At 41.1% G+C, this 12,210-nt stretch overlaps 1 protein-coding gene and 1 long non-coding RNA gene across 4 annotated transcripts in view; one reads left to right on the forward strand and one right to left on the reverse strand.

The window, feature by feature from the left end:
* The window catches only part of LOC108166721 (uncharacterized), a 64,606-nt gene that overhangs the window by 47,742 nt on the left and 4,654 nt on the right, over positions 1 to 12,210 (forward strand). The window contains exon 2 of the long non-coding RNA XR_001777072.1: positions 9,933 to 10,046. This is a non-coding gene — a long non-coding RNA (uncharacterized LOC108166721). The remainder of the gene's footprint in view (positions 1 to 9,932; positions 10,047 to 12,210) is intronic.
* arhgef40 (Rho guanine nucleotide exchange factor (GEF) 40) overlaps positions 1,246 to 12,210 on the reverse strand; it is a 44,435-nt gene continuing 33,470 nt past the window's right edge. For all 3 annotated transcript variants that reach the window (XM_008422585.1, XM_008422584.2, XM_008422583.2), the window contains exons 22-27: positions 9,914 to 10,093; positions 9,641 to 9,821; positions 8,250 to 8,360; positions 5,701 to 5,810; positions 4,905 to 4,948; positions 1,246 to 3,670 (exon numbers count right to left, since the gene is read on the reverse strand). In XM_008422585.1, the coding sequence (XP_008420807.1) occupies positions 4,922 to 4,948; positions 5,701 to 5,810; positions 8,250 to 8,360; positions 9,641 to 9,821; positions 9,914 to 10,093 (609 nt within the window). In that variant the 3' untranslated portion in view covers positions 1,246 to 3,670; positions 4,905 to 4,921. The remainder of the gene's footprint in view (positions 3,671 to 4,904; positions 4,949 to 5,700; positions 5,811 to 8,249; positions 8,361 to 9,640; positions 9,822 to 9,913; positions 10,094 to 12,210) is intronic.

The following is a 12,210-nucleotide window of genomic DNA, read 5'->3' on the forward strand; positions in this document are numbered from 1 at the left end:
ATGAGTTACAAAGAAGGAAAGAGTAATAGTGCTGTGGAATGAACGCTAGGCTTAATTAATTGAGTAATTTGAATGTTTTTCATCTTTCTCTGAGAAGCTGCTCTGACGGAAAGACATGACAGGACTATGAATTTTTTACACGTTTCAGACAGCGAAGGACAAGCTTGTTGCTGTAAGACACACCATTAGAGATTTTTAGCACATTATGTCCTTTCGCTTTGCTAGGTGGTTGGCCGAGAAGCCGTGTTCGTTTCATGTATTTCAGACCTTGACAAAACGATGATGTTGCCCCGGTTTATAAAATCAAGGTCTGTGGTGGTGAGAAGGGTGTTTTATTTCTCACACTGGTTGTTAGCTTTGTATCCAGTCCCTTTTGAATGTTTTCACACCCCTTAAACTTGTCCACATTTTGTCATGTTGGCACTACAAACCTCAGTGTACTTTATTGGGATTTCATGCGTCACACCAACATAAATCAGCAAACGTTGAGAAGTTGAAAGGGGAAAAAGAAGACATGGTTTTAAAATTCTTTTACCTACAAAAATGTTTGCAGTGTGACATGAATTTCTATTCAGGCCCCTTTACTACTTCAAAACAAAATCCAGTACAAGCTTTTCCCTCCCGATGTAAAAAGTGAGGGACACTTGTGAAGTTAAAGAATACAGTTTACTCATCCCAAACTTTGAACATCTTTATGGATTTTCCACTTCACAACAACGCACTATTTTATGTCAGTTGTATGGACGTGAAATAAAATACTCTTTAGTTGACAAAATGTGGAAAGGTTAAAAGAGCTCAAAACCTTCTTTCAAGGAACTGAGGGAAAAGTAAAAAGCTAATTTTTTACTCATGCAACTCAAGTTTCTCTTTTGAGTTTTTTGGTGCCATTCAGCGTATTTTTTCATCCCCAGTATGCAGAGACAGCAGCGCCGAAACGTGGTTATCTTTAGTTATCAGTGTTTCCTGCCTCAATGCAAAGACAAACTCACTGCTTCCTTCAACCTCCAAAATTTGCTGTATGGACATGATTCATTCAAACGTCAAGAAAGACATGAGAAAGGGGGGGGGGGGGGGACCCAACCCAAAATTCATACACAAAGCTGAAAATTTTACACATCTTTCTTCAAACATAATACTGTCATAAATGTGCTATATTGCTCCTTAAAAAAAAAAGATCAGATGTCGTTCATGTCTACTAGCCTAAAGAATGAAACTCGTAAACAGAGAATAAAGCAAACGTAATGATCCACTTTCCTCCATTTTATGGAGAGTGCAGACAGTTTGTGGAAGAGCAAAACTAGTCAAAAATGTTTAAAACACAAGTAAACATTGCACTGACACCCATTCATACCTTTGGCATACAGAATATGGCATCTAACAACAAAAGCAGTAAAATTCAGTTTCAGTACACTGAAGGAGATTCTTCAGCGCAGGCACCAAGACGTTGATGGTAAACAGTGCTGAGAAAAAGTATTTGCCCCTTTACAGCTAATCTTTTGTTCTTGCTTCTTACTTCAATGTTTCAGATCATCAAACATGTTTGTACCCATTAATAAAGATAACCCCATCTAATTACACAAAAAAGTGTTTAAGAAAAAAACAGCCATCCTGTTTTTTGATTTTAAATAGTTTTAAATCAAAAATAGTTAAAATAGTTTAGGTAAATAGGAGGTAAAATAGTTTTGATTTTGTCACATTAGATGATCCAAAACTTTTTTTTGTATCATCCAGAGCTGGACTTGCAGATGTGCTTCATAAATTGTGTTTCTATCAAAGTTTTCCAGAGTGCATTTTGAAGTATTGCATACTTTAGAAGTAGAAAAGGTTGATGGAAACAGCAAAATTTGCAGTAGTGTTCTCGATTTTGCAAAAAAAAAAAAAAACTAAGTTATTTCGCTTGCTTGTGTTGGTGTTTGGCTGTCAAAATAAAGGGCAGATGGCAGCACATTTTCCTAATAAGTTACAATGTAGCAAACTTGTACCTCGCTTGACCAATTAGCTGTTTCGGCTGTCGGTTCGTGTTAGAATGTTCTTTCTCTATGTCTCCTTACAGGTGGCAACATCGCCAGTAAGAGTTGACATGACAGAACAACTACAACTCAATAACTACGCATTCCTGAAAACCTCTCTCCATTTTTATGAGATGTGCGGTTCATGCTGGCTTACAACCTCTACTGCCTTACTATTAGTTATGTGTAACCTGATCATCTGACGACATTAAGCTGTACGTAGCCTGGTTGATTTGTTCCAAGCCAGTAGATGAATGCACAACTAATTTGCATTTTCTTCTTTTTTGCAACATTTAAAAGGTTTCCTCAAAAATGTGTGACACTTGGACAGAAAGGGTTAATTTATGTGCTACTATTAGCACATAATGTAACGTGACAAACCCCTTTTGGAACAAACGTCCAGAAAACCACAAAACTGCCAAAACACTGAGTTCCTTTAAATGAAGGCTAAAAACACTGTTGTTTATGTTTTTTGACAAAATGTAATATTTATTGCTTGTTTTATAATCGATTATGTCTTAACAGCCTGAACTGCCTTGTTGCTGAAATGTGCTCTGAAAAGTCAACTTGACTTGTTTGATCTGAAATATTGAAGTGCGATCCAAAAGAAAAAACTGTAAGGGGGGGCGAAAAGTTTTCAGCACCATTACTTACACTTCAAGAACGACTAAATACCGTTATTACTTTAGTTTCTTAGTACTGTTCATAAAAAGCCATATAATTTGCTTACACACTCCCAACAGTTTTGAAACTGCAACCCACTTCTCTCCTTCATCATCTGTACGTGTTCAGATGTGAGCTCGCCTCATTTAGTCACTGTACCAGGCTCTAAGCTGGGCAATGTGTGTGTGTGTGTGTGCGTGTGTGTGTGTGTGTGTATGAGAGGGAGCTGGAGGGGGGTGGGGGGGAGCATGTGAATGTGAACAGTGCTCCACTGTCTGATAACAATAAGAGTGACTGCATGTGTCGGGGGGGACATTGTGTGTGTCTGTGTGAGTGCGCTTGTTACCTCATTTACATAGATCCAATCCCACCTAACCCGAACCACACACACACACACACAAATAAAGCACAAGGCAGATAAAATAAAAAATAAAAAAAAAGCGTACAGTCTCCATTCAGCGTTATGAGGGTGATAAAGTACATAATACATCCTAAATCTGCAATCCCACGCCACATTTACACCCAGCATATTACTTCCTGTTTAGTATCAGATGCCGGAGCATGTGATGTGTACAGTCGGCCAGTCAGTGGTTCAGACCAAGTGGTTTGGCCTAGTGGGGAGTTGCGGGGCAGACAATGGCCGCACTGTGCAAGCTTGAAGTGCCGTCGGTGTCGATGACTCTGCCAGCAGCTGAGACTGGCAGACCCAAAATGGCGGAGCGCCGGAGAGCCACCCTTCCTCCCCCCCTCCACCCCCACCGGCGCTTGTCATGGTTTAAAACAGGGAAGGTGGGGGGCAGGCGAGGTTTTGATCCTGTTTGGATGCGGAGTGGTGCAGCTGCGCCTGATCCCCCCACCCCCACCCCCCGGCGTCGTTTGCACTCTCGCAGGAGGTTGAAGGGCACGAGAGAAGTTCGGATGGAAGTCGGTGAAGTCCAGTTTTGAGTCGAGTCAGAGATGACGGGAGCCACGAAGAGTCCCGAGTGGAGTTTCTGCTTCTTAAAAAGCAAAAAAGAAAGGACTGTCACTGCAACTATTTCAGTGGGAAGGAAGGAAACTTGCAATTTGGTGAGGGTGATATGGACTTAGATCATGAAAAAAGAAAACAATTTTGCAATTGCGGTGTTTCTAATCTAATCTATTAAATAAGAAATGAAATTAAAATCATGCATAAATAAGTTTGTTCACACAGTAAGTCATTAAAAATCATGGCAACAAGAGATGTAAAAAGTTACATGAGATATTCAAAATTCAGCCATGGTGCTGTCGCTCATCTGTCAGCCGTCAGGGGAGAAGTCAGTGTCTTATTCAGGGGCTGGAGCAACAAGCTCCTTATATTTGGGAGTGGCTACATACTCGGCACTTTCAGGAATTTGTAGTCAGCGATTTTACAGAAGAGCTTTGGATTCAACACATCTGATATGAACTGTTCGATGCTATGAGAGCTGTGGTGTCTGAACAAATGAAAAACAAGCCATCATCCTCCCACTACTTTCTGCTCGTCTTCTTCGTTGTAGAAGACGAGCAGAAACATCCAGCTGGTGATCACATGACTCGTGTGACGCAAAAAAAAACGTGTTTCTGTCACACTTTAAGTGGGAAAACCACCTCCTCCAAGCGCAAAAACTTTTCATCGAAAAACATGTTTTCCCAAATTGGTGTGTTTCCATTAAGAAAATTCAATTTCGTAATTAAAATTTGTGCAATTATATAGTCAATGGAAACACAACTAATGACGGCATGGCACAACATTCATAGTGCCTAAAATACTGTTGTTGAAAACTATTTCCATTTGAAAAGGGCCTTTTGAGGACGTCATTTACTTAGTGCTTTATATCACTAATCTGTACACAGCACCTGTATTTAGTCATATTTTAAAATTTTCTGATATGTATAGATGTTCCTGTGAAACTAAAAGTGTAGAAGATAGCAAAAATAACATTTCTGATAATGTCAGTTTTGTATTTTTCCCTACCATCAATAACTGAAATTTATTGTGGCAGCAACAATAAATTTGAAATTAAAAATGTATTGTTGCTGCCACAATAAATGTTTTTAACGATTTTTAATTTTAACGATTTTTTAACGTTAAAAATGTTAACGATAAATGATAAACGATACAGTAAATGCCCAACACTGCTCGTAATATCCCCAAAGTGAGCAACATGAGCAGCGCAATAAAGAGAAAAAGAGCAACAGAGGGAGAGGAAGAGACCTGCCCATAAAACTCACTCTTGTTCAGATGACAGTCACACAGCTGTGGAGGGAGAATGACTCTGTGGGCAGAGAGAGAGAGAGAGAGAGAGAGAAAAAATAGTCACATTTTAGATTCTCGCACCAAAGGCGTCTTCAACCTGTTGTCGAATGTGCGCACGCCGCTGCCTGCATGTTTGCCCTTATCCGTTCTGTCCGTCTGTCCGTCAATCTGTTCCCGGCGCAGTCTGTTTGCCAATCTGTCATATTCTGTTTGCTGGATAAGGAGATCGGGGGGGGTCTGTGTATGTGTGTGTGTGTGTGTGTGTGTGTGTGTGTGTGTGTGTGTGTGTGTGTGTGTGTGTGTGTGTGTGTGTGGATGTGGATATGTTTAAACAGTAAAAATGCATCCGATTCTGGGTTGGCACATTTGTTTGCTCACAGCTAAAGACGAGTGTCGTGTTTCAGCTTCGCAAACATATGGAAGGTGAATTTAGGGTTTGAGGACGAACGCCTTTTTATTAAAAAAAACAACAACTCAAACTGTAGTAATAATCTCTTTAAAAAGTCATAATGAGGGACATTTTCACCTAAACACTCAAATAGTCTTTGATATCGTGATGTAACTAGCACTATTTTCATGTTTCTTTTTACACTGTAAAACATAATGCACTCCTACAAAAACTTCCTACAAGCCAAGTGCCACCTAAAAAAAAAAGGAGGTTTATTATTTGATAAATACATGTTGGGAGTTTTGAGTAATGTCTACACATAAAACCAGCTCTCATTCACCTCAGTGAGGCCTGCGGTTTTTGTGTGTAAACTCCGTGCCCACCTGTGAATAGCTTGTTGATCCGGAGCTTGACCTGGGGTCCCTCCCAGACGCCGGGGATCCCCCCTCCTTCTGGCTGCCCACAGAGGACGAGTCTGAGCAGCTACTGTGGACTGAAGCAGAGGGGTGGGGGGTCCAATCAAAACAGAGCCGCAAAATATAGAACACGTTCAGCACAAAAATACACGTTTTCCATGGAGAAAACCCCCTCTCAATGAATCATCTCATACAGTCATTTGGGGGGGTGGGGGGTTCAAGAGAAGGGGGTGTCATTATGCTTATTATTTTTATTTATTCTTGAAGAGTAAGCATAGAGGAAGACAACAGGGTTAGAAAGGATTTTCTCCCCCCACCCCCTTCATCTGTATCGGTGAACACCAGTGTCTGTCCCTGAGGACATTTCATGGCCTGAAATCTGCTCAACAAGACACCTGGTGGGCAGAACGTGCATTACACTGAGGTGTAATTGGGGAATCACTTTCAGACAGTTCTCTTCAGAGATGAGATGGATCTTTTAAAAGAAAAAAACACCAAAAAAACAGAAGACCTGTAACAGCTAAACTCTGCGGCAGCATTTTGCAGAGCATGCTAGCCTTCTTTTCCCCCCTCAACGCTCATGAATGCACTCCCTAACTCCCTGTATTTAAGAGACAGATATACGAGTGTGCTCCAGCTGTTGTGAATATGTCCCTATCTATTTATATCACGTCTCTTGCCTCTGTTCCTTTCAGAAATCGTTGGTTACTTTGAATTTGCTCAGCTGCCAAAGGCCAACAATGTGTTTTTCTGCAAAATCGACAAAGATGCAATCGAATCCCCGCAAAAAAAGCTACTCTGAAAGTAGATAAGTCAGATAGTTTAGTGTGCATATTACAATGTTTCATTTTTTGAATGCTGCATAACTAAAAGGAACAGCGTGTCCCTCAGAGAAGACTTTAGTTTCGAGACCTCCGAAGAGGTGCGCTGACTAAACAGATAGAACTGCAAATGAAGGGGGGAAGACGTCTTCTCGGTGTATCGCCCACAGTGATTTCATCAACCATATTAACTTTTACAGGAGGATAATACGTTTTCTGTTAAGAGATTGATCTGCTGCTCCGAGCGGCTCAAAAACAAAGAAATTCAATTAATGTGTCCGAAAAGCTCGTTTTTTTCGATTACGGCGGGATGTTACGGCCCACTGTTACAGGCACAATCAAACAAGAGGTGCCGGCGAAACATTACGCAATGTATGCTCCAACGCTCTCTCTTTGTGAAAGTGCATTCCAGGCAGAAACTCTTGAACTCCATTAGTTACTTGCAATGGTGTGCATGTCACTTGCACTTTTTCCAAGTATTGTCGTGTTAAAACCCCAATACAATTCCAATAAATTAGGTGTAATTTATTGGGAGTTTATGTGACAGAAATTTGAGAAGAAAAGGAATTTGTATTAAGCTCCAGGAGTCTTTGGGTTTGGACTATAACTTGATCATACTTTAAGAGTGTGCATTCACACCTGACCTATTTAGTCCGCTTTAATCAAACCAGACTAGATAGTCTGGTTTGTTTGAGGAAGTGTGAATGCGTAATCAAACTCTGATGTGGACCGAAGTCTCGGTTCGGTTGAAGTGAACTCTGGCGCAGTTTGAATGCATATGTGAACTCCAAGCGGACCGGAGACCGCTCCAAAAGCAGGAAGAGGACTATGGCGCAGGGTATTCTGGGTAAATATAACCTAAACAAACACGAGAGTATAGTGCCAGCGGGATCTTGTACCAAGGACAAAAGAGAAATCCTTCAATCGCTAAAATCGCCACTCCATTTTTGTGAAGAAGGATTTCAGTGTCGTTTCCTTCAGTGGTTCTTGGTTCAGTGACACCAAGAACCAGACGAGACGAGGGGAGGAACGGGTTTTTTCCACAAAGTGCAGTGTGAAAGCGAACCGCAGCAGCTGAAAATGTCGCTATTATGGACTCCAGTCAGGCAGAGTCTACCGGACTATCAGGTGTGAAAACACCCTTAACATAAACCAGTGCATGGTAGCTCTGCTTTTATGTTTAGGCTCATTGACCAGCAGGAAGGAGAAACTCTGCCAGAGTAAAAGGATTTGAATACAAAGGAAATTTGGAACAAATTATTCATGGAAAATGCAGGTAGAAAAATGTTCTTAATAGAGCTCTTCCAAACTATTCGACAGGCAGTCCTGAAAGGAAAGGAAGCTGAAATACCGAGGCGCTAATGCTACCGGCTGGTGTTGGCAAGGCAGCCAATCAAAGAAAGCCATTCGTTTTCCTTTGTGCTGATTGGACTGTACCCCCAAAAACAGAGATAAGGAAGGCAGTAGAGTGGTAGGGCGAAGATGGTTTTCACCGTACATCTTAATGCACTTTGAGGTATATTTGGTGTTTGAACGAATAAAAAAGTGAGTTTTAAGTGTTTCATGACATCATTTACCTTCCTGTTCACCATAACTTGCCGCTTCATGTTGATCACATAAAATCCCAACAAAATAAATTGAAGTTTGTGGTTTGAAGGTGAAAAAGTGTTGGCGGTGTAGACACTGTGCTCCTACCTCTGTCGCTGAGACTGCAGATGGAGTCCAGCTCTGATCCCGGAGTTCCTGTAGCGTCCAGCAGAAGCTTACTGGAAACTCCCATGCACAGCGACTCCTTCAGACACAGCTCTGAGGGAAACAGTCAAGAATATTCCGAAAAATCACTTCCGTGAGCATTTCCAGGAATCTTTTCTCCCCTACGAATAGCTACGCATTGTCATCCAAATCACGGTTAAAAATCTCAGGAACATCCCATGTTCTGGTTTCACTGCTTGCATTTGTTTGTTTAGAACAATACGTTGTTTCTAGGGAAGATTACCATTTGAACAGAATTAATCTCTTCTTATAAGGAGCTTCTGAGCACCATCTTGCAGGGAGATACTGAAATCTAAGCCAAGAGCAGGAAGCGATGCTCGAACACATGATATGGAGCAGCTCGATGTGTTTAGAAAGCTGAGCATAATCAAAGGGGGGGAAATGTCAAACTGAAACCATTGTTTTGGTTTCCATATGTTTTCTACTTCTAGGAAATGCTAGTAATACTGTTCCACATTTTGAAACAAAGAACATATTTGCATCTTAAAGTTTTTTGGGTTTTTTTATTCACTCAGCACATTTACATTTTCTAACAGTTTCCTTTTGGTCAGTGACTCTATTTAGCTTCACCACATCCAAAATCCACGGTTCTGTCACATATGGTGTGTCATCCAAGTTTTACATCCCCCACTGTATTTGACATTCAATGTTGTCTTTTTTTTTTTTTTGCTGTAGTTCCAACTATTTTATTCTTCAAATGTAAATACTTTTTAAGATTTTATACTTTTGCAATAATGCTAAAGAAGCTCAAAAAGCAAGACAATAGGCCTTGATTTGAAGAAAAATGTTGTGTTTTTGAAGTGTTACTTCAAGTTGCAACAACATTCTATTTTTTTGAAGTGGAAACTTATGATTTATCAAACAGGGCAGTTTCACATGGGGCTTGATTGATGTCACATGTAAGTATATCAGAAAATGTTGTTATCTGCAAGGAAGCAAATACTCTTTCCCTAAATATCAAAGGACCCGTACTGCAGTAGCAGGCTAGTGTCCTTGTTCTTTAGCATATTGAGTGGTGGACATGGCTAACAACATGGCTAATAACTATGTGGTCAACCAATCGCAATTATAGCAAGGAGTAAAAACACCATAGGCCTACCTTAGTATAGGCCAATCATAGCATTTTGAAAGTTGATGTGAAAATGCTAAAATATTAAGACATTTATTCCCGTATTTTAACACTAACAAACAAACAAACAAGTCCAACAACAGTTTGGACTTGTTTGTTTGACTTCACTACTTTCAGTGTATGACAGACTTGTAACAATGGAATTTGGTGATTGATGCGTTTGGCACTGAAGTTTATAGTGTACCTGTATTGTTTATGGCGTGCGTCCACAGCAGATGGGCTATGTCATGAGCCCAGGACTCCCTTCCTGCTCTATCCTGGGCCTGAAGGGTGATACAGTCTCTGGTCCTGGGTGCCTGTCGGACCCAGACTTCAAACTTCACTCCTTCATCGCCGACATTCTGAGTTAGACCCATTTCACTCATCTGTCGCAAGAAGAAGAAGAAAAAGATGAAATCGTATCTGAATTATCGATCCAAACTTTGCCATTTAAAGAAAATAGCCTCTAGCTTCTGACCTTGATGCTGTGCTTGTAGTTGTAGATGGTGCGACCTGGACTCGGGCTCTTCTGCTTGGTGAAGATGACGGCGTGCTGGTAGAGGAAGACATTCCTGACACCCGCCCGCTTCCTCCGAGGTCCCCCGCACACGGTGAGCTCACCCTGCCTCACCAGGTCACCGCGTTCTGCCACTGAGATCTGAAAACAGGAAAACACATTAGCCTCAGGGCTTATATAAATATATTTTTAAAGAAATCTTAAACTATAAATGATGGTTGGTCTCTAGAGGGACGGTATAACCTCTGTTCTCCTGAATTGCTATCAAAGACATTTGGGTTTAAAATTCCAATGAGACAAACTTTGAAAACCTCCAAAGACACATCTTAAACACCTCAGTTTCCTCCTTTAGGTAATGTGGATTCAGTCTGAGCTTGCTTCGGATGACAAATTTTCTCACTGACCTCTAATCCTTTTAACTTCTTGCATACAAAATCTCATTCCTTTGGTTATAATCAATCCATCAAGGCCAAAGGTGAGAGTCGCAATGTACGCAGACCGGTAACATGGGAGTTTTGCCTTTCAGCAAAGATCCCATGTTTTCTGTCTCCATGACAGAATACAAGACACTAGGTCCCAACTAATCTAACCATCACTGGTGAGCAAGGCACTTCAATGAACCCCCAACCCTTGACTCAGTAAACCTTGAAGGAAACTTTCCATGCAACTTTCTCTGGCTTCCCAGTGAAGGAACTTTAAAACTTCAGGACAGTAAGACTGTAAACTGTTTGAGACCCAAACTTTGTAAAACTACCTCTATACCAGAAACTAATAACTTTCCCAATAGGGTTTTACATGTCTTTCTGGAGATTTTTCAGCAGAGCATCACATTTTGAAGAGCCAATTTTGCTGCTCTAGACAGAATTAGATGCCACAAATCAGGACAAGTCCAATCTGCGACAAACAATAAGGTCTGCAGAGGATCATCAGGACTGGCCTTCCCTCCATCCAGGACTTGTACAAGTCCAAGGTCAGGAAAAGGAGACCTCTGCAGGCCCCACACATCCTGGACACAAAATGTTTACCTGCAGGTTGGCACTACAGAGTGCTATTTTGCAAAACCAAAACACCTTAGAGACAGTTTCTACCCCCAGGACGTCTCTCTGACAACCAGAGTAGTCAACTTCTCTTCTGTGAACCAATACATCTGCACTGACAGCAATCCCATATTGATCATTTTATCCTTTATTTTATTTCTCCTAAAAGTGATCTATTTATACTTAACATCTGTACACACTGAGCACTTGAAACTAAAGTCAAATTTCTTGTTTGTGCACACGATCTAGGCCAATAAAGCTGATTCTGATTCTGTCAAAAGTCTTTTTATTCTCCTGCCAAACCAGGCCCCTTGTACCCAGTGCCACTCCAGCTACCAGTTTCCTATTTGGTTGTTCAAAAAAAAAAAAAGAAAAAACAACATTTCATCTGTAAAGATTGATAGGCCTTGTTCACAGTCCAATAATGAAAAAGACAAAGCAGTATTATTATTATTTCTCTGCTTTCTATAGAGGCAAACGCTGCCTTCGCACAAGCGCTTTTTCTTATCTGTTGGATCTTTTCTCTAATTGGCCAAATGAGTCATGTCTTTTCGTGAGACATGTGACTTCATTGTTCGCTTCAATTACAGGGGCTGAGACTTTTTTTTTGGCGCTGTTGAGACTCATAACAAAAGGCAGACAGACACTCGTGAAAGTCAGAAATTGCATAGCACTCCTACAGGAGGAGATACCAGGCGCAAACAAACGGCGAAGAGCGACTGGAACGTTTCGTCCGCCGAAGCGGATTAAAGAGCTACGGCGATTTACTGACATGCAGCTTTATTTTTACAACTCTAGATAGGTGAGGTGTGTGTGTAGGGGGGGAGGGTCATCATATAAGTGAGGCTTCACATACATCATGAGCACCCACACACACGCCCACTGAAAAACACCTGCACTTGTAATCACTTTTTACCTGGAGAGCTGTCAATGTGAAGAGGCTCCAGTGGAAGTGTTTGTGCACTTCTAATCTCTCCCCTCATATATAAATTGTGTTTGCTTGTGTGTGTGTCTGTGTGTGTGTGGGAGTCCAACGCTTGTCGTGACTGCCTCTGAACGATGCCGCCGCGTTGGACTAACAATGTGAAGGTCAAGAGGAGATGTTTTTGTCAAAGAATTTCTTCTAAAGCCTAAATATGTTCAGAAAAATCCACAATAACTGCACAAGCTGCAAACATTTCCACGGTCTGAACAGGAAAGCAACATCTTTCTTCTTGTTTT

The sequence above is a fragment of the Poecilia reticulata genome, linkage group LG11 (assembly GCF_000633615.1).
Source record: "Poecilia reticulata strain Guanapo linkage group LG11, Guppy_female_1.0+MT, whole genome shotgun sequence".
In the NCBI taxonomy this organism is placed as follows: domain Eukaryota; kingdom Metazoa; phylum Chordata; class Actinopteri; order Cyprinodontiformes; family Poeciliidae; genus Poecilia; species Poecilia reticulata.